Source organism: Myotis lucifugus, unplaced genomic scaffold, assembly GCF_000147115.1.
Source record: "Myotis lucifugus unplaced genomic scaffold, Myoluc2.0 scaffold_61, whole genome shotgun sequence".
Taxonomy (NCBI): domain Eukaryota; kingdom Metazoa; phylum Chordata; class Mammalia; order Chiroptera; family Vespertilionidae; genus Myotis; species Myotis lucifugus.
In genome coordinates, this window is record NW_005871109.1 from 3,433,172 (window position 1) to 3,459,393 (window position 26,222).

Consider the following 26,222-nt stretch of genomic DNA (forward strand, 5'->3'; position numbering starts at 1 on the left):
TTGCCAATATTGGGACCTATAGTTTAATGTACTATAACAACCCCCCCCCCACCCCAAGAAATGTAAATATTTCAAAGTGCCGATTTAAAAAACCGACTCCACGGATCTCACACAAAATGAAAATACACAACCCGCAGGCTTCTGCGATGTTGTTTTTAAAGAGAGAGGGCGTGGGGGCTGCGGTTTAAAAACCCGAACGCTGGGGCCAGCAACCAGTTCCCGAGACTGGCCGGTGGGTGCGGGCGGCGGGCGCTCCTGGGGGAGGGGTGCCGCTGGCGAGAGATGCCAGGACAGCAAGCCGACTCTCTCATCTCTCCCGTGGGCACCGCGGGGACGCCGCTGCCCCTGCCCGCTCCTACGGGCGCCTCTCCGGCCCCATTGGGGTCACCACCCAAGAGCTCTGGTGGGAGGAGCGCCCCGAAGGCTGAGCTCTCGGCCCGGGGGCAGCTGGGGCCCCAGACACGCCAGCATCGGGGAGGAAGCGGGGGGGAGGCGGGGGAGGCAAAGGGCGTTTCCGACCCAGACTCCAGTGGGAAAATCAGAAAAAGAGGAGGTGGTTGCGCAACTGGAGTCTGGGGTGCGGCTCGGAGAACAAAGAGGCCGTGGTCGCCCAGAGGCGCTCGGCTCCTCCGCGCGCACCTCGCGGTCCCGCGAACGCTCTCCGGTCCCCGCCGCCGGGACGGGGCGCCAGAGCTAAGAGCCTGAGGATTCTCGAATCCCGCCCGGCCCTGCAGGACCACAGGCTCCATCGGGCAGCACCAGGCTGCCAACGAGCTAATCGAGCGTCCGGGCTGACTCGGGCCCTGGAAGTTTGAAAACCACCGCCCCACGCCTGACAGCGCCTCGGCCTCATGGCGCCAACGCGCCCAGCACCTCGGCGGCCGCTTGGCCACGCCCACCGCGCCGGGTCCTTTCCCTTAGTCCCGCCCCACTGCTCAGCGCGAATTGGTGGCGGGGAGCAACGGTGGCGCTGATTGGCTGGCGGAGGCGTCGCTCGTGGAGACCGTGATTCGAGGCGCTCCAGGGTGCTAAATTTATCTTCTGAAGAGCGACCGCGCCAGCCGCGAGCCGGATCTCTGTGGAGGTGGCCTAGGCGGTGTCCCTGAACTGAGAGCATCACCCTGCCCCCGAATCCTTCTCCCCGGTTTTATTTTTCATTTCCCCCCTCTCGCCTCCTCCCCCCCAGTCCGCGACGGCTGGCTCTTGACCCTGTCCAGGCCTCGGTGAAGGTGAGGACCCGCGCGGCCGCGGCGGCTGGTGGTGCGCTCTGAAATGGCCGCCGCCTGGAGCTGTCTGTCCAAAATGGCGGCCGCGGGCTCGCTGGGACGGCGGCGCTGCCCTGCAGCCTGGCCGCACTAGACCATGCTCTCCATCTCCGACGGAGGCGAAGTAGAAAGCTAGTGTGGGGTGCTCAGACGCGTACATGCGGTGGTTAGCCGAGGCGGCCGTCCGGGGACGCGAGAGGAGATTTGTGTCGGCGAGGGTGGGCTCCGACCGGAAGCGAGCCCAGGTGTGGCGGTCGGCGAGCATCGCACGCCAGAGACGGGGAAGAGCTGAGGGTTGGCTGTCCCCGGCCACACATCGAGGTGACCGTTGCTGAAAGCATTTCGGTGCTGGAAGGGGTGTCCGTCCCCAGCGCCTGCCTAGGCTTTCTGAGTGGACTGCACGCCTGCCGCGCCCTCTCGTCCCTGAGGGTATTGTCCAAACCCAGAGGGTGGAGGTGAAGGGATTGTGCTACCTTTCAGCTTGACCGGAAGAAACAAAAAAAGTGAGAGAGCCGCCCTTTTCAGGGCGTGGAGTAGAAACTTTGCTCTCTAGGGAGTCCAGACTTCGTCCTCGAGAGATGGGGGGAAGCACCTCTGAAGGGGGGTTGAGGCTGGCTTTCCTGAAGATGGGCTCCCACCCCGCTGTGCCCTCTGGCAGCTGAAGAGAGGGATCCTAACCTTTTAGATCCACCAGCAGCTCCACGAAGCTCTCTGTTGCTCAATCCAAAGAGAGACTATGGGAAGGAAATCTGCTCTTTTTGCTCCCAAATAATGGCGAAGTGGGGCTTTCTGCTGCTGCCAGTTTTGAGATCCTCGACTTTCTGACAGTTGTAACCCATTACTCCCTGCACCATCCAACTTCTGGTATCAGATATTTTAGTGCTTAGAAAATTAAGGTTATTCAGGGACACACAAGTAAGGGCTAGGCATGTAGGTTCTGCACTCAAACTTTTGGGGTTCTGTAAGTTCTTCACTTAAAAGGTGACTTCTCTGTGTCTATTTGTTCATCACCAAAGTGGCGTTATTGATAGTCCCTGACTCTCAGGTTTGTTTTAAGGATTAGATGAGTTCTATAAGGGATTTAGCAATTACTGGCACAGTGTAAACAGTGATCACTCAGTATGCATCAGTAACCTTGGAGATTGGTTAATGAGGGGACAAATGGTTATAGCAAAAAGGCATATTTCATGTAACACTTCCATTTTAGATTACTCTTAGTGCTTAGTTTTAGAGACAGTGTGGCTGTACTTTTAAAAGTTAGGTTTAGTTTTTGAACGTTTCAATGAAGTCACTGGATGGAAGAGCATCTCAAAACAATGAAATTACCAGGGTATTAACTAGGACAAAAATATTAGCATATTTATTATAGGCATCTTATGTTTCAGTCCAAGGTCTGCATTGCATAAAGAATCATTTGCATTGCCAGGATCTAAAATAAATTGTAATGGATGGTCAACTTAGAGGTATGTAGTTAGTGCTGCTTTTACTGTCTCTAATTTTAATTTTTCTCATTCTAGGCTATTGGTTACTCCCCTTCCATCCCACCCCTTAATTTTATTCTTTTGAAGAGTCTACATTTCAAGCTGCTAAGGTGGAGAATGTGATTCCAGAAGGGGAGTACTCCTCATTTCAGGTATCTTACCCTCTAGCTATTAATAGGAAAACCATTTTGATTCAGGATCCCAGGATCTAACGTGAGAATACAAAGGTTACTCTGTAGCCAAGTCAAAGTGTAAATCAAAAGTAGCTGTATTTGGATTGACACTAAATTCTTGTATCTTAACTTATGAAGCTAGTAGTATTCTTCAGAGGTCGTAAAATTTGTGTTACCCTTGCTTTTAATTATGCTTTAAAATATATAAGGAATAAACCTATTAAAATTACAGTTTATGTTTTTAGGTCTTGGTTAAGTTTTCATCTATAGTATAACAAGATGCAGAGTAATCATTAAATAATACATTATTTTGAATGAGTCAGTTTGGATAATATAAATACTTATGTAATTTTAAGTTCAGAGAAATAGCTAACTTTTGGTCTACAGTTTATTTTTCAGTTTCAACACACAGTATTTAGGATATAGCAGAATTCCATGTCTTGCAAAACTTGAACTGTTTGTGTGTTTTTAATACAGCTTAATAGTTATTAGCCCTGAAAGGAGCCTTCAGATATATAATAGTATCAACAATGCATGTATCTAATGGCAACAGGCATCAGAAAGCTTAACACTCCGGTGTGGGGTGAATTTCCCGCCAAAATATAAGATGGCTCTGTCTTTTGGTTTTGTTCCATCCACCAAAAGGGTGGATTACAAACAAATATGTGGTAATACGCAGTTACAATCGGCCCGAGTTTACACGTTTCCCGCACTCCACCGCAAATCTATATGAACCGAGTTAAAGACGGCTCCCGCGGAGTACGCGCAATTCACGCGAGCCGACTTAACTCGTTTCCCGCACTCCAAGTGTTAAAGAGATTCCAAGATACCATGAAAAGGGGTTGGTAAATTATGCCCTATGCTGTTTTTGTAAGTGGAGATTTATTGAAATACAACTGTGCCCATTTTTTACATATTGTGTATGGCTGCTGCCATGCTACAACTACAGAATTGAGGAGTTGCAACAGAGTTCATATGGCTCATAAGTAAAAAATATTGATTATATTGCCCTTTACAGAAACAGTTTGCCAACCCTTGCCATGGGACGTATTCTTCAAGTTCCTTTAAAAACATGCTTATCAATTCTATTATTTCTTAACCCAGTAGTTCCCAAATTGTGTTTTATAGAATATTAATATTCTCTTAAGTTAATAAGTGTTCTGAGAAAAAAGGTCAATGCTAACAATAGGTTTTTTAATAGTTTATCTTAAGATATAAGTTTAAGACTACTAAACTCATTTCTATAGCTTTTATTTTTATGTGATAATCTACCTTTAAGAAAAGGTGTGCCATACCTGAGAGCACCAGGAAATCGCATGAGAGATCACCTGATAGACGAACGTGTGATGCTCCATCTGCGCATTGATGCATAGGCAGCATTTACAAATTAACTGATGTGTTGCTATATATCATCTCTTTGATGATTGCTCATCTTCTATGTATCCTGTCTTATAATTTCAACAAATTTGTGATACTCAATGTTTATTCTAAACTAACCATGTTTTGTACCACAAATACATTGCCTATGGATCTATTGCCGAAACAAGGAAGTCTTAAACAAGAAGTAGAATCATTTTATCAAATTGTGTCTGAATCAAATGATCAAAAAGTTGGAATATTACAAAGTGAAGATGAACAGTTGCAGCCATCAGTTTCTAAAAAATCAGAAGATGAGCTTTCCAGGGTTCAATTTATGTCCACTTCCAACAAAATAACATTTAGTAAGAAACCAAAAAGAAGAAAATATGATGAAAGTTATTTGTCTTTTGGATTTACTTACTTTGGAAATAGAGATGCACCTCATGCTCAGTGTGTGTTATGTAAGAAAATTTTATCAAATAGCTCTTTGGCCCCTAGTAAGCTTCGAAGACATTTGGAAACGAAACATGCTGCATATAAAGACAAAGACATAAGCTTTTTCAAGCAACATCTTGATTCACCTGAAAATAACAAACCCCCACCACCTAAAATTGTTAATACAGATAATGAAAGTGCTACAGAGGCATCGTACAATGTAAGTTACCATATAGCCCTGAGTGGAGAGGCTCATACTGTTGGTGAATTGCTTATCAAACCTTGTGCAAAAGATGTCGTGATGCGGATGTTTGATGAACAATACAGTAAAAAAATAGATGCAGTGCAACTATCAAACAGTACTATTGCACGCCGAATTAAAGATCTAGCTGCTGACATTGAAGAAGAGCTTGTTTGTAGACTGAAAATTTGTGATGGGTTTTCGCTGCAGCTAGATGAATCAGCTGATGTTTCAGGACTTGCTGTTCTACTTGTGTTTGTTCGTTACCGGTTTAATAAGTCTATTGAGGAAGACCTACTGTTATGTGAATCTCTGCAAAGTAATGCTACTGGTAAAGAAATTTTCAACTGCATCAACAGTTTTATGCAGAAACATGAAATTGAATGGGAAAAATGTGTTGATATTTGTAGTGATGCTTCTAGGGCAATGGACGGGAAAATTGCTGAGGCTGTCGCCTTGATAAAGTATGTGGCTCCAGAAAGTACCAGTAGTCACTGCCTATTATATAGACATGCACTAGCAGTTAAAATAATGCCTACATCTCTAAAAAATGTGCTAGATCAGGCAGTACAAATCATCAATTATATTAAAGCTCGACCACATCAATCCAGACTACTAAAAATTTTATGTGAAGAAATGGGTGCCCAGCACACAGCACTTCTTCTAAATACAGAGGTGAGGTGGCTTTCCCGAGGTAAAGTTCTTGTAAGACTTTTTGAACTTCGTCGTGAACTATTGGTTTTCATGGATTCTGCTTTTCAACTGTCTGATTGTTTAACAAATTTATCTTGGCTCCTAAGACTTGCATATCTTGCAGATATTTTTACTAAATTAAATGAGGTTAATCTGTCAATGCAAGGAAAAAATGTGACAGTGTTTACAGTATTTGATAAAATGTCATCATTGTTAAGAAAATTGGCATTTTGGGCCTCATCTGTAGAAGAAGAAAACTTTGATTGTTTTCCTACACTGAGTGACTTTTTGACTGAAATTAATTCTACAGTTGATAAAGATATTTGCAGTGCCATTGTGCAGCACCTACGGGGTTTGCGCTCTACTCTGTTAAAATATTTTCCTGTAACAAATGACAATAATGCTTGGGTTAGAAATCCATTTACAGTATCTGTGAAACCAGCCTCATTAGTAGCACGGGACTATGAGAGCCTGATTGATTTAACATCTGATTCTCAAGTGAAACAAAATTTCAGTGAACTTTCCCTAAATGATTTTTGGAGTAGCCTAATTCAAGAGTACCCAAGCATTGCAACACGTGCAGTTCGTGTACTTCTTCCTTTTGCTACAATGCACCTGTGTGAAACAGGATTTTCATATTATGCTGCAACAAAAACGAAATATCGGAAAAGGCTTGATGCTGCACCTCACATGCGGATCCGACTTAGCAACATTACACCTAATATTAAGCGGATATGTGATAAAAAGACACAGAAACACTGTTCTCATTAAAATTGAAGGGTTTTGCATGTCTCATGATAACCAAATATAAGATGAAAATAAAAGATGATTTACTTTATATCTGGCATTTTGGGATTTTAAATAAAATTATTCAAGTTTTTTATATTGCTTAGATTTTAAGAAAATGAAAAGAATCAAAAATTTATGTATTATCAGTATTTCTTCTTCACATAATTTCAAGGGTCTCATGGTCATTATCTTGACTCACAAGATAAAGTCCCAATTCCTTAGCATAACATACCTCTTTAGGATCTAATCCTTACTAATCTTTCAAGCCATGTCTATCCTGCAGCCCACCAGTCTTATGGAATTTCTTGCCATTCCGTAAGCATCACACTGTTTCATGCTGTCGTCTCAAAAAACTATTCCTTCCCCTTCTTGCTTCCTGACTAATTCCTATTTGCTTTTCAGCACTATAACTTAATTTATCTTAGGTACTCTCATTCTCTATCTTTCTATTTTGGCCTTATTTTTTGTGTCTGTCTCAACTGTGACAGTTTGGTAGTCTCATGATTCCCAGTTGGACTGAGCTCCTATAGGGTCTTATCCAGCTCTGTGTCTTCATTATTGGCAAAAAGACTTACTGAAGTGATGCTCAATAAAGGAAAGAATGTTGAAGGTGAACAACAATAAATGGAATAGGGTGTGGTGGATTATATGTGTATATTCTGCATATTTACAGAATGCTACCCTTTGTGATTTTTAGCTCAATTGTTCTGTTACCTAGAATTCAGTATGGCTGTTAGGCAAAAGTCACTAAGAATGTCATGGCTCTGGTTTTAGCTGGACTATTGGGGAAGATGGGAGGAAGTATGAAGAATATTTTCAGATCTTGTTTCTTAGTTCCTATGTACATTATTGCAAATTCCATACACTGTAATCTAAATTGAGACTTTACTTGAAGATGATGAGACTCTAAACCTCTATCAATTTATTCTTAGAATACTATGAAAAATTTCTGACATTCCTGTCTCTAGGCTTCTCTTCCCACATCACACCACACAACACAGATCACCAACTCAAGAGCTACTATAATCAAGAGCTACTGCAGATAGCCATTATTTATTTAATCTCACTTATTCATACCTGTCTCCCATTTTGGGGAGTAGGAGTACCTTCTCTCACTACAGCAGGATGTGGTAGAATCACTAGATATAGGTACCTACTCCACTGTTCAACTAGCTACTTAACATTGGGCAATTGAGCCTTCCTGAACCCCAGTTATCTCATCTGTAAGATAATTATGCCTTCTCTGAAGGGTTATTCAGATTAAATGAGAATGCGTAAAAAACTTCTAACGGGGTGAATAGGAATAGATATGCAGCGTATATTACTCCCTGCATATCCAACTGTATCTCAGTTCAACTTCACTCCACACTCACACTTCTAGTCTTGAGTTTTTATTCTCTATGCAAAAAGCCCTCCAGGCAACAGGACCTGAGTTCATTTGAGACAGCAAGATTAAGCATCTCTGGCCCATGCTTTTCCCCCTTTGTCACATTATTAAGCAGCTATTTATATGTCAGGTATCTTACTAGATGCTTGTATGTTATCTATGATCTTTACAACAATCCTAAAGGATTAGGCAATTTTTTAATTTGGCCATGGTCACACAATAAATGCCAGAACTTAGTTTTAAATGGATCTTTTCCAAAGACTCCTTTTTGCAGTTACTGCCTTTCAAATTGTTCTAATAGCATCAAATGGTGACTTGGAAGTATAGCTAAAACATCCTACTAAAATCGGAACATTTCTTTGAAATTTTGTGTTACTTTTTCTAGATTCATCCAAAATTAGCTATTTCAAAGTATTACTGCTTATTTTAAAAATACATATGTAAAAAACAGGGATTACATTGCTATCAAGTAAAATTAATTTTCCGAAAAGATTCATTATCATAACACATGCAGTACTTTTTGTCAGCTAATCCCAGAACTAAATCTACCCTAGTTTGAGAAGCATGAATAATACCATAATGTCTACGTCTGACGGATAGATACCTCAAATCTGGTAACTAGACCCCTTAGGTGATTGCTGAACCAGAGCCCTTGATTATGTCATCTGTCCAGGATGTCAGCCTCTTAAGAAATAAGACCTCTGTGCTTTACAGTTTTCCCCCTAACCTCTTCTGAGAGTCTAGATTCCTGCATTTAAACTTGTCTATTGACTGGGACCCTCCTATCTGCTACTAAATCTCTTCAGTCCCAGCCCTCCCCAACTTGGTTCTTGATGCCAACTGCTCACCTGTTTTATAAGAATACTAGAGGCCCGATGCATGAAATTCATGCAAGGGGCTTGGCCCTTGTAGCCAAGGCAGCTTGCCTCGGCCCTCGCAGCCCCAGCTTCCTCCAGTAGGTCATCTGGCTGTCCAGTCTAATTAGCATATTATGCTTTTATTATAGATTCTAAATAATATTTTCATGTGTCTTCAAATGACAGCTACCCTTCCTGCCTGTTCATGAAACAGTAAAATTTCCCTAATGTATTCAACCCAAAAGGACTTTCCCACTTTTAATCCCTACATGTCTAGTAATTGAAATTGTCTTGATTTCTTAATGAGGGTTATTTCCTATGTCAGTTTTGTGCTATTACCATACATATGTAAATATACAAATTATACTCTCATAGCTAAGACTTATTTTGAATCATTTACAGAACTTAGCAAATTTTTAATACAAAAAGTGCTCAGTGAATTGAATTCCCTAGCTTAAAGGGTGAAGTATTAATGTGAAATAAGTTCATACTATAACATGAAAATTAGCTTTAAAGTCCTTAGCCTCACTAAAACAGATAAGGCAGTAACTATTTACCTTTCAAAGATTTCAAAAACATTTCTTTAATAAGCCCCCATGTTGGTTTAAAAAATGCAATTTAACTCCCCAAAATATAATTCACCTACAATTATTTTTTTTATTTGTTTTGTTTTTTTATTGTCTAAAGTTTTACATGTCTCCTTTTTCTCCGATTGACTCCCCCTCCCCCAAGCCTGGTTTTGTTTGTTGTTAATCCTCACCCAAGGATACTTTTCCATTAATTTTTAGAGAGAGGGAAAGACAGAAACTTATTGATTGGTTGCCTCCTGCACAAGTCCTGACGCTCTATCCACTGAGCAAAACTGGCTAGGGCCACCTACAATTCTTGAAAAACATCATCTATGTGCATCTGAAATTTAGCATGTTTGTTATTTACTTTATCTTTTGAAGTTGCTGTAACTGCACTGTTAATTAGTACAATGGAAAGAATTCTAAGCAGGTATCAAGAGACTTGTGTTCTGCAACTAATTAACTGCCTTAGATAAGTTCATCCTCTCTAGAACTTAGTTTCTTCATTTATTAAATGAAAGGGGTTGAACAAGAATAGAATGAGCCCTAAAGTTCTTGTCAAATAAGATCAAAATTTAAACCTAAATAAAGGCTAGCGCATTGGTATGATGTGCTCAGTTACTTAAATACATGGTTGTTTTCTAGGAAGCCAACCTTTTTTAAAAATAGTTTTATTGATTTCAGAGAGAGAGAAACATCAATGATGAAAGAATCATTTACCAGCTGCCTCCTGCATACCCCACACTGGGGATCGAGTCTGCAACCTGAGCATGTGCCCTGACTGGGAATCGAACTGTGATGTCCTGGTTCATAGGTCAATGCTCAACCATGCCGGCCACTGAGCCATGCCTGCCAGGAGGAAACCAAGCTTTTTCAATGACTCTTTACCATAATATTTTTCACCAACCAAATAATAAGATGTATAAATTGCCTCATCATGAATATTTACTAGATAGAAGGACATGCTTTTTCAGAAGGGAGATGCACTTTGAAATTTAGAAAGCATTGGAAAAACCAAAATATCTTTGATTATGACAATATTGAAATCCAGTGTATATTAAATAATAACTAAAGTGTCAGGCAGGCTGCAGTGGAAATTGCTATGTCCCCAGCATCTCTTTTCCTCTCCCAAATAATACTCTCATTTTCTTTCAAGTGTCCATTCTTCCCCTATATAATCCATGTATGTAAGCAAAAGCTAACCCCACTCCAGCTTGGGGAATTTTGTCTTAAGCTAGTAGCTTTCAATTTTTTGTTACTCCAATTCACATTAAGAAACAGATTTTACATTATAACCTAGGTGTGTATAGTATATGTATGAACACCAAAGTCATAAAACAGTACTAACCCTTCATATGTGCAATGCAATCTCAAATCTACTTTTTAAAATAGGACCCGAAGATTAAATTTATGATCCATTCTTGGGTTATGTGATCCACCACCATTTGAAAAATACTGGTGAATGTAATGCCATTGCCCTTACAAAAATTGTTCAGGAACTTGGATCTAAGCCTATTAAGACATAGTATTACTCTAGCCACAGGAATTGGTCCAGGAATAGTATGTGACCCAATACAGGCTAATGAAAAGCAAGGGCAGTATTATAGGGGCTTTGAGAAAAGACGTGTCCTCCCTCTTTAGGAAGAAATAAATGTCGGGTGTCCTTTAAAGGCCTGGAATTGCTACAGCTCTCTAGCTACCAGCATGGTTATAAAGCCAACATATAGAAGAGGACAGAGCCAAAAAATTAGTGAGAAATGAAACCAGAGCTCTGATTGAACCACACTTGATCACTATTCTGCCTTTAATTTTTTTTGTTACCTAGGCCAATAACTGCCCTTTATGTTTAAGACACATTATATTGGGTTTTCTATTACCATAAGCAAAATCATCTAATATAGTGGTCTAAATGAAAGCAATATAAAACTAGGATGTATTAGTAAACTTAGCTGCAGTGGTAAGTGCCATCCCAAACTAAGATTATCTGATTATCTGATTTTTGGTTATTCAGCCATCTACCATAGTGTTATCAGGCAAAACTCTGTCACTGGTAATATCTTACAGACCAGAAGCTAAATCAGCACACACTTTGACATTATTAGATATCAAGTGCCATTTATTTCTCTTAGTGAAACAACTTGATAATATATGGATTTTACTTAGTAGCTTGGGCTGGATTCGTTATGAATCAATTATATAATTCAAATTAGAAATTAACCTTGAGCCCAGCCAGCTTGGCTCAGTGGTTGAGTATCGACCTATTCATGGTTTGATTTCTGGTCATAACACATGCCCAGGTCGCAGGCTCAATCCCCAGTGTGGAGCATGCAGGAGGGAGCCGATCAATGATTCTCTCTCATTGATGTTTCTATCTCACTCTTTCTCTCCTTTCTTCTCTGAAATCAATAAAAATATTTTTTTTAAAAAAATTAACTTTGAAAGCAAATCTTTTCATTTTTCCTTTAATTTGTAAAAGACCCTGGTGTTAATATGATGGAATTTTTAAAGGTTTAATAAATCATATGCTTTGTGGGAGAAATAATCAGCCAGAAATAGTTTGGGTAGTCCTCTATCTTAAAAGTTGCTTTCTGTCAAAGAGGTAAATGAGTTCCCTAAAGGATTATTTTAACTTCTCAGAATCTCAGGAGTTAGCATTGACTTTTTTTACAAATACCTTTGAGCAAAATAAACCATTCCCCAAACAATCTGTGACTTCAGGTTTCAGGTGGTGATCTAAATGCCTACATTTGACCCTACCTTCCTAAAATTCTGTTGACATGCTGAAAGAAATACCAAATTTAGATTAAATCCATAGCAATACTACAAAACAAAAAGGAGTAAAGGTGTCATAACTCTCAAAGAATTTACATCCTAGTGGGAAAGACAAACTATTAATTGCTATGTAGAAAATAAAACAGGTTAATGTCAGTAATGAAGAGTGTTAACTGAGTTAATCTGAGATGGTCTCTTCAAGAAAGTGACATTTGAGCTGAAGCCTGAGTGATAAGGAGCCAGTCAAATGAAGATTGGGGAAAGAATATTCCAGATGGAGAGAAGGCAAGGGCACCCTGATGGAGAAAGAGCTTGGTTGTGTTTGAGGAATAGAAAGATTAAAACATTGTTAAAGAGGAAGGAACCAGATTACTTAGGGTATTAGAGGCTAACATAAGGAGTTTGGATTTTACTTCAAGTACAATGGGAATCGATTGTGTATCTTAAGCGGAAGAAGGGGTTGTGGGTAAGGTTATCACCTCCAAGGGGTATTTGTAAATGTGTGAGGGCATTGAGGGAAGAGCTATTATAAGGGTGGTTTAGATCAATTAGTACAGACAGAATATCCACCCACATAGGACCCTTTCTTTTGAAGAACACAAAGTTTCGATGATACTGGGGCCTTCATTACTTCTGAGGAGACCCAGAACTTTAGAGACTCCACTTTGGAAAATGTACATATTAATTGAAAGCTTCCCCATCTACATTTTTAAGAGCAGGGAACATACATTGGACCTCTTTCATATGATAGAGCACCACGTTAGACTCCTCTGGCACTGTTGCGCAAATTTGACATCCATTTAAATTTGGGAGAAAAGAAAAATCAACTTGGGAGCATGCAAAATTTAATGGCTGATATCTTTTGTCATAAGGAAATGTAGTACATTAATTAAACAAATGCCCATGATCTATAAAAATCCCAGATTTGGCTTTCAGTATGTTTTTATTGAGTAAAGGGATGAATGTTGAGTCTCCAAGCCTCTTCTAGTAGCCCTTCAAGTTGGCTGCCCACCATGTTCTTTTTGCAGCCATAACTTTTCCCCATCCTTCTCCTGTCCCTCAAGAAAGAGAATCCCTTGATTCTTAGTGAGTGGGAAATTTCACTGTTGGAATTATTTTTTCACTTAATTTTTCAACTTCCTCCACCAGATGATTTCAAGATTTCATGTAAAGAAGTAGCCGAAGCTCACTGCCCTAAATATATAAGGAGAACAGTGCTCTGAATACTACAACACTGGGTTGGCTTAGAATGATAAGGATTTTATTCCAAGGCGTTTCTCCATGCTACTAAAACAGTATCTTAAAAATCACTATGGATGTCCATTTCCAGAGCACTTCATAGGTGTCAGTCAATTAATTCTTCAGTAGGTTATATAACCATGTTAAGCTATGGAAGAATTAATTGCTTAACACTTAAGAGCTGCTTAGGGTTTAGAAAAGGACCTTTGAAATGCAAAGTGTTACTTTTGCTATTCTACATGTATGAATGAAGAGGTTAGACTTCTCTTATAATAAGTAAAATGTCATGGTATATTGTCAAAGCCTCACATGCTTTTAGAGTTCTTAAAAGGCTCCCAGTTTCACTCAGCAACATTCATTCACCATTTTTTTCTCAACCAAGCACCTATTTCAAGAAGCACTTTAGAATACACCTATATCAACACCAATTCATTTTTCAAGTACCTGTCACAGCTTGTGTTAAATATCCATACAGTAGGCCCCCTACCCCCTTTTCCAAGGAGGATACCTTTTAAGTACTCCAGACATTTTAAGTACTCCAGAGGATACCTGGAATCCTATATGTAGCACCGAATCCTATATATACTGGTTTTTTTCTATACATACATACCTATCATACAGTTTAATTTATAAATTTGGCACAGCAAGAGGTTAACTATATAGTAAAGTAGAACAATTATAACATGCTGTAGGAAAAGTTAATTGTGCTCACTCAAAGTACTGTACTGTTCTCACCTTTATGATATGCAATGATGAAACGCATATGTGATGAGATGAAGTTAGGTAAATGACATAGGCATTGTGATGTAGCATTAGGCTATTATTGACCTTCTGATGATACATCAGGAGGAAGATTATCTTCGTGTGATCCTGGATCATGGAGCCATGGTGATGTTGATGGTTAGATGTCAAGAGCAGACGATGTTGATGGTTGGATAAATTTAATGTTTTCGGACCGTGGTTGACCATGGGTAACTGAAACTGCAGAAAGTGAAACCTCAGATAAGGGGACTACTGTGTAATAACATATCAAAGCACCATAAATCTACCACACAGCTGGATCAGGAACTAAGTCACTACCGCTTTTCAGGAGGAAACATTTTTTTCTGACAGTTAAATGTATATTTGTTCTATAAAACAAGCTATGCTCATGGCTTCAGTCAGATACAATATAGAGTTCTAGTCTGTTGTGGGTTTGAAGTTCTACTAATTTCACAGTAAGTTAACAACCAATTAGGTTCTCACAGTATTCCTGCAAGCATCAAATAAGTCCAACACTCCTTAAATTGTGCAACAGCAATAAACTGTACCTAGTATATTTTTGCTTAATTTTGTAGTCAAGATAAAAAGTAGACTTTCATCAACTAAACTTTATACCAAAATATGAGAAATGAATAGAGTTTATGAAACAAACGCCTGAAGTTCAAGACACAAACCCTGTTACGAAAATCAATGAAGAATTGTTTGGAGTATATATGGAGCATTTATCTGGTAGTTAGCCAGTCAAATACTGAAACACATAACCATGCCTCTGCCTTTTATTATATCACTACTAGTGAAATTTACTTAAATTAGGACAAAGTTGATGATAAATGTTGCATTTCCAAGTCAGATTAAAAACACAATCTAGAATAAACATAGGAAAGAAGTAATAAAAGTTTAAATTATTATATCCAATTTTATAGTGAAAGAGGGAATATAAGCTCCATGAGAACAGAGATTTTTTTTTAATATATTTTATTGATTTTTTACAGAAAGGAAGGGAGAGGGATAGAGAGCTAGAAACATCAATGAGAGAGAAACATTGATCAGCTGCCTCTGCATACCCCCTATTGGGGATGTGCCGCAACCAAGGTACATGCCCTTGACTGGAATCGAACCTGGGACCCTTCAGTCCACAGGCCAACGCTCTATCCACTTGAGCCAAACCGGCCAGGGTGAGAACAGAGATCTTGACTTATCCACCTTTGTATTCTCAGGACCTAAAGCAGTGGTTCTCAACCTTCTGGCCCTTTAAATACAGTTCCTCATGTTGTGACCCAATCATAAAATTATTTTCGTTGCTACTTCATAACTGTGATGTTGCTACTCTTATGAATCGTAATGTAAATATCTGATATGCAGGATGGTCTTAGGTGACCCCTGTGAAAGGGTCGTTCGACTGCCAAAGGGGTCTCGACCCATAGGTTGAGAACCGCTGACCTAAAGTAATGCCTGACACCTAGTAGTTGTTCATTAAATAAGTGTTGCATTAACATGGTAATGATGGGAAAAAACTAGGTTTGGATATAGGCTCTGACATTTTCTAGTTGTGGAATATTGGACAAGTACATAAGTTCTCTGGCCCTCAGTTTCTTCATCAGTAAAAGAGGAATAATTCTCTTTTTCCAGTGGGGTGTGTGTGTTTTTTAACACCTCCAAGCACCAGGTGGCCTACAATTTCAATTCCGACACTATCTACCTGGTTAAGGGCTCAGTCCTACAAGACTGACAAGAGAATGAAGTTGTGTCTGTGACACCCATCGACCCCCTTAACATGACCTTAGCCAGTCCAGGTCACCTATGCCTCTCTGTCTGAGAGGCTATAGATCTGACCTTTATGAGGCTGCTTATAACATGGTAGCTGGCTTTATCAAAGTGAGCAAGTCAGAGAGTGCCAGTAAGAAAAGTCACAAACTTTTATAACCTAATTTTGGAAGAGTTATCCCACCAGTTTCCTTGTGTTCTATTAATTAAAAGCAAGTCCCTTTAGTGAACCAGGATGCAGGCTCTCAACAGACATCAAATCTTCTGGCACCTTGATCTTGGACTTCTCAGTCTCCAAAAGAACTGAGAAATAAACTTGTGTTGATTTTTTTTTAAGGATAGCTAGATACAGCCCACACTCAGGAGGAGAGAGTATGACACAAAGGCATGAATACCAGGAGGTAGAGATCGTCACTGTGAGCCCTTTTAGAAGGCTGCCTCCTGCAGTCTCAGGGTGTTCAAGTTGCTTATCCAGTTTTACAAAGCTAACAAGTAGCAAACCGAAATTCAAAATCACATCTGCCCGATTACAAAGCCCACAGTGTTTTTATCTATTACTCTTTCCCAATGCATACATAGGAATAATGTCAAGTTAGCATAAACTTGTTTGGAATAAATCTAGTGTTAAAAGTCTGTTTGTTCTTGTCCTGGTTCGGTGGCTGGGTTGGTTGGAGCATTGCCCCACACACCAAAAAGATTGTGGGTTTCATTCCCAGTGAGGGCACATACCTAGGTTGCAGGTTTAATGCCCAGTCAGGGCGAGTATGGAAGGCAACCAATTGGTATTTCTCTCTCACGATGTTTCTTTCTCCCTCCACCCCTTTCTCTCTTTCTAAAATCAATAAAACATATCCTTGGGTGAGGATTTTTTTTTTTAATTTGTTCTCTAGGATAGTAAAGCCATTTCCTTCCTAATTGTTTTTCCTAGGATCATTCATCCCAATCACTTTCTTAATGACAGTGAGACAGACCAGTAAGCCAGTACCAGTGGAATATGAAGACAGACAGATAGCTGAACAAACTGACCAAGCAATTTACAGCCAGATAACAGAATGTAACCTCCATCCTATAGATAACTTCTAGGCTTCAGTTGTATTTCAGCTCCAGGCCCAGAAAAGCAGCAAAACCAGGTGGGCCAGCTTCTATGACTAAGGACCCCCTGCCCTGGCACTGACCAATCAGTAGGGACCACCACCCTGAAAGGACACACCTGGAAAACTGATGAATATTCTGCTGAAGCCTTCTCCTGAGACCTCACCTAAGATTCCTGCCTGGCAGAGAGATAAAAACCATCAAGATATAGGACCCAGCTCATGCTCTTTCCCTCTGGGGAGCATGTCCACACCTTCCCCTTCTCCCTCTTCTGCCCCAACAAGTACACATCTCCTCAACTCTAAAGGTCATCACAAAATTTGCAACCAGGGTAGCAGTGGGCAGTAACAGCTTGTCCCAGGCTACTCCCTGAACCTTCAAGGCTCCCTTTTCTCTGACTTCCCAGTGAGCTAAAGCAACCCAGCCTAGGCTCTCCTGTTGCTGCTTCTGTGCCAAGTCCGTCCTTGTTTCAGTGCCCCCAGCTTTAGTAAATGTACTCTCAATCACCTGGATTCATGCTGTGAAATCTTTCCTACACATGCACTACTGGCTGGCCTGACCCTAGGCAGACCAGCTCAGGGCCAGGTGCCCTGTCTGGTAACAATAGCACAAGTTAAACCTTTTTCATTCTTGGTCCATGGTACTATAAATTACAAATTTTAGTGATATTAGAATTTTTATTTTTAAATTTGCCCTGGCCAGGTAGCTCAGTTGGTTAAAGCGTAGTCCCAATACACCAAGGTTGTGGGTACAGTCCCCGGTCAGGACACATATAAGAGTCAACCAATGGTCCAGCTGGTGTGGTTCAGTGGTTGAGCATCAATCTATGAACCAGGAGGTCACATTCGATTCCCAGTCAGAGCACATGCCTCAGTTGTGGGCTTGATCCCCAGTAGGGAGCGTGCAGGAGGCAGCCAATCAATAATTCTCATCATTGATGTTTCTATCTCTCCCTCTCCTTTTCTCTCTGAAATCAATAAAAAATATATTTTTTAAAAAAATCAACCAAGGAATGCATAGATGAATGGAAGAACAATTCAGTGTTTCTCTCTCCCTCTCTCCTTCTCCTTCTCTGTCTCTCTCTCTCTCTCTCTTCCTCTCTCTCTCTCTCTTCCTTCCCTTCCATCCTTCTCTCTCTCAAATAAATAAATAAAGTAAAAAGCATACAAATGTAAATTACCTCTCAGCAAGACCATAAGAAAAATAATCTGATAGACACATTAGTGTTGCTAATAACCTGGAAAGCATATTTTTCATTTGTTAATTTATTCACAGTTTAGTAGGGGAGAGCATAGCCATTTGTAAATGAACAATAAAGGTATATACAGGAGCTATGTAAATTCATAGAAAAATATGGTTAACTTATGAATCAAAGAAGAGGAAAAATACTCTTTGAGTCTTGAAGCATGAATCTGAATTTACCAGATGACCTAGGCACAGAGTTTTGTTTTGTTTTTAAAAGCATGGCCCAAGATTTTTGGAGCCCAAGATTACCAGCAGATTTGGAATTTTGAGAATCCCTGAAAGTGAGAATGCAGATAGGATCAGATTAGCAGAGCAAGAATCAGATTTCAAACTGAGAGGCAATGGATACAGGGTATTGGGAGAGTCAGGGAGGGGGAAGGGCATAATGTCTTAGAGCAACCATAAAGGGTAACTTGGAAATGGAATTTGAAACCTCTGGTTGAATTGGCTTCTCCCTCCACTCATCCTTCAAAGCTAAGGGTATCCTGGAATGATTTGCCGGTAGGCTGACATAGTGACTCTGGAAACTTGGGGCAGTTTCCCATCAGGCAGTACCCCAGATAGCTACATCCAGGACAGGAAGCCTAATTTCACACCCAGAGTATTAACCACTGGCATGTCCTGTTTAAGATTACATATTATCCCTCCCTCACAATAACCAGAGAAAACTATGATAATAGAAACAGCATCATGCACAGAACAAGTAATACCAAGATGAGAACAAAATTAAAAACCACTAAATACCCAAGGAAGACCAATACCATGAAAGGGTGGTACCAATCAACAAAAGAAAGAATACCCAAGCAAATAGTTATTACAGTAAACAGAGGAGGATCTTGGAAATAATAATTATATACTTATTTAGTGGAATTTATATTGCGTGTAGTGTTAGGCATTGTTCTAAGCATCTTATATGTTTTTTTATTTAATTCTTATACAGAATCTCCCGAGGAATATGAGAGAATGTTACATCTAACTTTTATATAAAAGGATGAGTTGAAGATTATTCAAATTAAAAGATGGTTTAAACAGCAAGTGGACTTTGATGAATAGCAAATTAGCAAAACTGGAAGAATAAGCTGAAGAATTATACCAAAAGAACACAGATATCTGGGGAAAGGTGATTTAAGAAACAAGATAAATCCAGAGATTTCAGTATTTCTCTAATAGTTCCAAAGAAGAGATATGAGATAATTTTAGGGCAGCAAAATTGAAAAAATGATAGAAGACAAATTTCTGTTATGACTAGTGTAATTCAGAAGAAATTCTTAATGTCATTTGTATTTTTTAAAAAATCAAACAGTATATAAATGTATTTTTTATTGTCCGGTTACATCTAAAACTTCATCACTATTTTATGTATTTCAAAGTTATATATTTTGTATGTTTTCATGATAATTTTGCTTTTAATTTTAATTTAAAAGAGCTTTTAATTTTGAAATTTAGACACAGAAAAGTTGCAAAAATAATACAAATGCCTTTCACCTAGCTTCCTATAATGTTAATCTTTCATATAATCATAGAAAATTAACAAATTAACTTTAGTACTATATTATTAACTAAACTACGAATATACCTTATATAAACTAGAAGGAAAAACAAGTCAATGGGAATGATACAGGGTGGAACAAAAGTAGGTTTACAGCTCTGGCTGGTGTAACTCAGTTGGTTGAGCATTGACCCATGCACCAAGAGGTCTTTGGTTTGATTCCTGGTCTGGGCACATACCCAGGTTTCAGGTTCAATCCCCAGTAGGGGACTGGAGGGGGAGGCAGCAGATCAATGTTTCTCTTTCTCTCTCTTGCCCTTCCTCTTTCTAAAATCAATAAAAACATATTTTTTAAAGTAGGCATACAGTTATAAGTATGCAAAACACAGGATTTATTCTTGTATTATAATGTATCAATGATTTTTTACAGAGAGGAAGGTAGAGAGATAGAGAGTTAGAAACATCGATGAGAGAGAAACATCGACCAGCTGCCTCCTGCACATCTCCCACTGGGGATGTGCCCGCAACCCAGGTACATGCCCTTGACCGGAATCGAACCTGGGACCTTTCAGTCCTCAGGCCGACGCTCTATCCACTGAGCCAAACCGGTTTCGGCAGGTTTATTCTTGTATTATAATGTATCAATGATTATATTATTTTCCATACAAAGAACTCTAAACCTACTTTTGCCCCATCCTGTATATACAAAACAGAACAAAGGAGATGGATAGCTACTACTTCCTCATTTCAACAACTGGTCTTGAGTCTCTGTTCTAAAAGATCCTTCCATCATCTAGTTCCATATTCATTTTGCCAGCGTCTACAGTTGGTTGAGGTTTTTACGTGAAATGGCAATATTAGGAGGTGACCCAAAGCATCCCCTGGATTCAGACATTCTCATCCTTGCTCCATTATGTGGCAGTAATCAGATTTTCCTTTGTTATCAAGGAATAATCTTCCCAACCTACACTGTAACCTCTTTTTTCCCTATGGTTTCAATGTTACAAAGAGCCCAAAATAAAGTATAAACTTCCAGTTAAGTAGAACCGTTGTCGGATTTTCTGGGAAGACCATTCCTTCCTTGGATACTAGGACCTTTAAACTGGCAAAGCTCAAACTTGTGGGAATAGAAAGCAAAACATTTTATGAGTACATCACCATGTTTAAATTGGCAAAGCTCAAACTTGTGGAAATAAAAAGCAAAAACATTTTAGGGGTAGATCACTATGTATAATAATGGAAGTGTCTAACTCACCCCAGTATTGTAGATAAGGGAGAAGCAGCACTCTATATTAGTTGCTGTTTCGCAGCATGTAATGCTATAAGACAGGAGTTGGCAACTTTCCTGTAAAGGGCCAGATAGTAAATATTTCAGTCTTTAAGGACCACATATGGTATCTGTCACATACTCTGTTTTTGTTCACAACCCTTAAAAAGCGTAAAAGCCATTTTTAAAGGCTATACAAAAGCAGGATATAGGCCAGGTTTGGCCCTCAGACTGTATTTGCTAATCCCTTCTATAGGATAAAACTCTAATTTTGCAAAGTGTTCCCTCTTTGCTGGCACTAGGATGGAGTCTTTAAAAGACCATTCCAGAGTTCTAAAAGCCAGCTGCTACTGGATGATGGGGATATACAGTAAAACCAGTGAGTCTTGTTTGCTTGTTATTCTGGGTTAACAGGGATTAACACCATTGCCTGATAATCCCTAAAGTCAAGATACCACCTACCCCCATTCGCCCACATAGTTTTACACTCATAAATAGCTGTATATCCCTTTGGGGAAAGGTTGAAAGAAAGATTTACACATACTTTTCTTTTAATACATATTTTTTATTCCAGAGAGGAAGGGAGAGAAATAGAAACAACAATGATGAGAGAGAATCATTGATTGGCTGCCTTCTGCATGCCCCCTACTGGGGCTCAAGCCAGCAATCCAGGCATGTGACCTGACTGGGAATGGGAATCAAACCGTAACCTGCTAGTTCATAGGTCGAAGCTCCCCCACTGAGTCACTCTGGCTGGGCAATTTACACATACTATTGGTGTTATCACAAGGTCTTTTCTTAAAGGTACCTAGCATACTTTTTTCAAGAGCCTTTGAGTCTGTAAACTTCTCAAGATTAGGAAATGAGTGAAAGCTGTTATTAGTAGTGTCTCTAATCAGGCCTCTCCTTTTCCAACCTAGAGTTTGTTCAATTACATAAAAATGTAAGTCCTTAGTGAGCAACCCATCTATTTTAGTACTGGAAACTCTTAAGATCAATTAACCACCAAAAATCTCTGTAGGTCAAACATTTCAATTACCATTCAGAAATTGTGCCCACTGTGTCCTTGGCAGTTATGTTCTGTTATCTGGCATCTCAGGATTCTTCACCATCATTGAAATTAGAAAGCCCATTTCAATGGCAACACATGCAACCTTTGTCCCCAGAAGACAGCCATTACAGTAATATTTAGGCATGCTTGTGCTGTTCTCACCAATATATTTCTTCATGCTATAGGGTGATGAGAAAGTGTGCTCTAGGCCCTTTTGGGGAGTATAGTGGTGGAAAATCCAATATGAATAACAACCCTCTTCAGTATTGCTTTCCTCACAAACTTTGGAGCTTGTCTTCAACATTATATCAAGAAATGTGTGGTAACCCAGCTTTATTAGCTCCATTCACCAGTTGAATGATTTTTAACTAACCAACTAAGTGTAATCAGACCACTCCTAGATACCCAAACTCATACACTGAGTCCAAAATATCTGGTAAGTGTTCTCTAAGAGGTGCAAATCACTAAATTTCCAAGAGCCTTCTTAGAGACTGGTTACAAGATTTCTGTAGGGTTTTCAAGAAAGGTAAGACCAGTCTCATTAGGGGAAGAAGGGAGCTGCTTCTGCAGACAAGGACCATTCATTGGAGTTTGGCAGCACAGGGTGCCATTTTTGTTGTACCATTCTTTTACAGTCAGTACCCTCATTTGCACATCAGAGGTCAAGTGAGGCTGTTAATTCTACCTATAATATTTCAGTGTTTTACTGAAGAAGATTCTGCTTCTAATTTTTGGTGTGTTAGACCTGTGGCTACAAAAGATACGTTTTGGGGGCAATAATAGAAAACCCCTGCTTTTCCTTAAACATGCCCTATGCTAAAAATTTGGAACCTATAATTTTCTTCAGTTTTCTAGCACAATTAGAAACAACCAGCACAATACCTGCACGTGTATTCCTTGTGCCTCTTACAGTAGTCTAACTCAGCAACTAGTTGGTTCACCAAAGCCTTACTTTTTTTTTAAAATATATTTTATTGATTTTTTACAGAGAGGAAGGGAGAGAGAGAGAGAGTTAGAAACATCGATGAGAGAGAAACATCGACCAGCTGCCTCCTGCACATCTCCTACTGGGGGTGTGCCCGCAACCCAGGTACATGCCCTTGACCGGAATCGAACCCGGGACCTTTCAGTCCGCAGGCCGATGCTCTATCCACTGAGCCAAACCGGTTTCGGCCAAAGCCTTACTTTTAATAGGCACTTCATTCCGGATTACCCCAGATGATAATTTTTTAAAGCAAAAGTGGAATATATTTTCTCATGCAACTGAAAAGTCTATGGATAGACATGGATCCAGGGACTCAAAACATGTAAATAAGAATCCATTCCTTGCCATCTCTTAGCTCTACCTTCCTCTGTTGTCTTTATTCTCAGGGAGTCTCCATGTGACATGGGAGTCTCTGGCTTACATATTACTAATTTAGCACAACATCCATCAAACTGAATTGTAGCTGGAGTCCTAACTGAAAAGGAGTCTGGGAAATGTCTCTATTAGCCTTCTAACTTTTTCAGATTAGAAATGGTTTGAGCATCAACCAACAGCACCTATATAATTTTGTTTATATCAAATAGTATTATTACACTGTAGTCCTGGCCGGGTAGCTCAGTTGATTTGAGCGTTGTCCCAATATACCAAGCTCACAGGTTCCATCTCCAGTCAGAGCATATACAAGAAGCAACCAATGCACAAATAAGTGGAACAACAAATCAATGTTTCTCTCTCTCCATTCCTCTCTCTAAAATCAACAAAAAAATTTAAAATATATATTATTATACTGTAGAAATTTTAGTTGTATTTGCTATAGTAGAGTGAGAGTTCTTTAAGAACAGGGACAAAATTGTATTCATGTTTAGGATATGCGGCATTCATTAAAGTATTAAAATGTCTTCCTTTATACCTATAACATTGGAGTTAGAAGAATTATCTAGTCCAGCTCCCTAATACCTATGAATAAGCCCCAAACTAAAGAAAGTGAAGTTTCACATCTGTTTTTACCTACCCCAGCTCTTCATGGCTTAACCTGCTCATCTCTTCTATGTTGACACAATTGTACCTTAGATTCCTACTAGATACTTCTTTGGGTAAATTTTTATCTTCCCTTTGAATAGAATTGGAATTATCTTCCCTATTCAATTGGCCCAGAAATAGCTCTCTAGTCCTAGTCCTGATCATTAGACAGTTAGCCTTGACAATCTACCCCTATGTCTTATGCTAAAAGGGAAGTTTTCACCTGGCATTCTGAAGTTCAAGAACCCCCTTCTAGACACCAAAATGTATAGTAATGTTGATACCAACTATTTATCTCATCATAACTGTAGATTGACCTATCTTTGGCTACTGAATCTCTCCTATATTGCTGACCTCCCTCTGCCATCATCCAGGCTTAACATGATGGCAGGGTCTAATGCAGTGGTTCTCAACTGAAGGGTGACTTTTGCCTCCCAGGGGACATTTAGTAATGGTAGGAAACATTTTTTGGTTGTCACAATGGGGAGAATGTTGCTCCCAGTTGTAGTGGGTAGAGGCCAGGGATGCTGCTAACTATGCACAGGACAGCCTCCAACAACAAAGAATTATTTGGGCCCTAACTGGTTTGGCTCAGTGGATAGAGCGTCGGCCTGGGGACTGAAAGGTCCCAGGTTCGATTCTGGCCAAGGGCATGTACGTTGGTTGCGGGCACATCCCCAGTGGGAGGTGTGCAGGAGGCAGCTGATCGATGTTTCTCTCTCATCAATGTTTCTAACTCTCTATCCCTCTCCCTTCCTCTCTGTGAAAAATCAATAAAATATATTTTTTAAAAAAGAATTATTTGGCCCAAAATGTCAATAGTGATAGGGTTAATAAATCCTGGTCTAAGTTTAAAGCCCAGTCTTGTACACTAAGCCCTGTATTGGAGTGTCATAACTCACCAATAAGTTCCAAAATAGGACATTTCCATCATGACGTCATCTCTTATCATTCCTGATCATATCAACTTCTTCCTCTACCTTCTATAAAGCTTTATTCAATTTTAGTCTCCTAATGGCCCTCTTTTATTTCTTCTGTTTATACATTGCATCTCCAACCAGGCTATGAGCTCTTCAGGACAATAGCTCCATCTCCCTGTTGTGTATAACAATTTTAATTAATTCCTAAAAATAATAAGAGTCTGGATTCAGACCAAATCTTTCAGAATGCTCCCACTCTCTGGACAAAGGCTGAGAAAGAAAAAGAATACGGTTCTTAACTGATTGAAATATTCAACCCATTTGAAGTCAAGTAAATAAAATCTTGGATTTACGATATCCACTCATTCCTGAGAGCTCTTGGTTTTAATTTTGGCTTTTGATTTCTATCCAGAGAATTTCTCTTCTGTTTATGTCTAATTGCTCTCTCCACTAATATCCATAGCAACTTGTACTTCCTCTTTCATTACATAGCACATCTTAATTTCTTTTTCAAGTTCTATCTTCCCCCAAAAACTTTTAGCTATATGAAGACAGAGACTATTTTTGCCTTCTTCATTACAATATCCCCAGCACCTTAGCACAATGTCTAGCACACAGTAGGTAATTTCCCTTGTCATTAATGCATATGAGATTTTTGTGATTTTTTTTCAAAATAAAGTTTATTAAAATATAATAGGTTCAATAGGAAGTTCAACAAAGAAACTACAAAAAGGAAAAGTCAAAATCAGAAACTATATCCTTCTGTTCATGTGCCCAGGCTCATGATATCTTTTTAAAAGTCTACTTGAGGGTGCCACTCACTCACAATGACTTGCAGGCGCCACTCACCTCCTTTGTGCCCTTCCTTCCTTGAGATCTCAGATATGTAAGCCCTGGGGAAAATTGCGCAATAGTGGGATAACTTTAGACCTTGAAATGACTCTGGTCTTTTCTTTTCCCCTCTATGCCTTTGATTTGGTGGCATGTCATTATACAGTCATGCGCTATATAATGATGTTCCAGTCAGTGATGGTCCGCATATATGGTGGTGGTATACCATATAGAATAGATATGTAGTAGGATATGTAGTAGGTTATACCATCTAGGTTTGTGTGAGCACACTCTATGATTTTCAGACAACAATGAAATCACCTAACAACATGTTTCTCAGAATGTATTCCTGTGGTTAAGCAGTGCATGACTATATATGTGTTTGTCCTTTAGCTCTAGTGTGATGTGGAAAGGTGAGTTGTAATCTGAAAGGTGTGAGTGAATTTACTATTGAATATATGTAGTACACATTAAAGTCTTTTTCTCACCAGTTATTTCCCAGATCCAGCTGGATTTTATCTCTGGCTTGCAATTAT

At 39.6% G+C, this 26,222-nt stretch overlaps 1 protein-coding gene across 6 annotated transcripts; it reads left to right on the top strand.

Moving 5' to 3' along the window:
- The first annotated feature begins 596 nt into the window (after positions 1-596).
- ZBED5 (zinc finger BED-type containing 5) lies at positions 597-19,856 on the top strand. 6 transcript variants are annotated; one of them, XR_001348391.2, is made up of 3 exons: positions 597-1,229; positions 2,783-2,898; positions 19,064-19,856. XR_001348391.2 is itself a non-coding variant. In XM_006089612.3 (3 exons), the coding sequence occupies exon 3, from the start codon at positions 4,340-4,342 to the stop codon at positions 6,416-6,418; it is 2,079 nt and encodes a 692-aa protein (XP_006089674.1). In that variant the 5' UTR covers positions 637-1,229; positions 2,783-2,898; positions 4,167-4,339; the 3' UTR covers positions 6,419-7,057. The 6 variants fall into 6 exon arrangements, 5 of the variants coding, with proteins under 5 accessions (XP_006089674.1, XP_006089675.1, XP_023610306.1 ...); XM_006089612.3 differs by lacking the exon at positions 19,064-19,856 and adding an exon at positions 4,167-7,057 and having other exon boundaries at positions 637-1,229; XM_006089613.3 differs by lacking the exon at positions 19,064-19,856 and adding an exon at positions 4,199-7,057 and having other exon boundaries at positions 637-1,229.
- Positions 19,857-26,222: the final 6,366 nt, after the last annotated feature.

What these genes read in the sequence shown, in the direction of transcription:
- ZBED5 (XM_006089612.3), top strand. Translation starts at nt 4,340, where the DNA reads ATGATTGCTCATCTTCTATGTATCCTGTCTTATAATTTCAACAAATTT.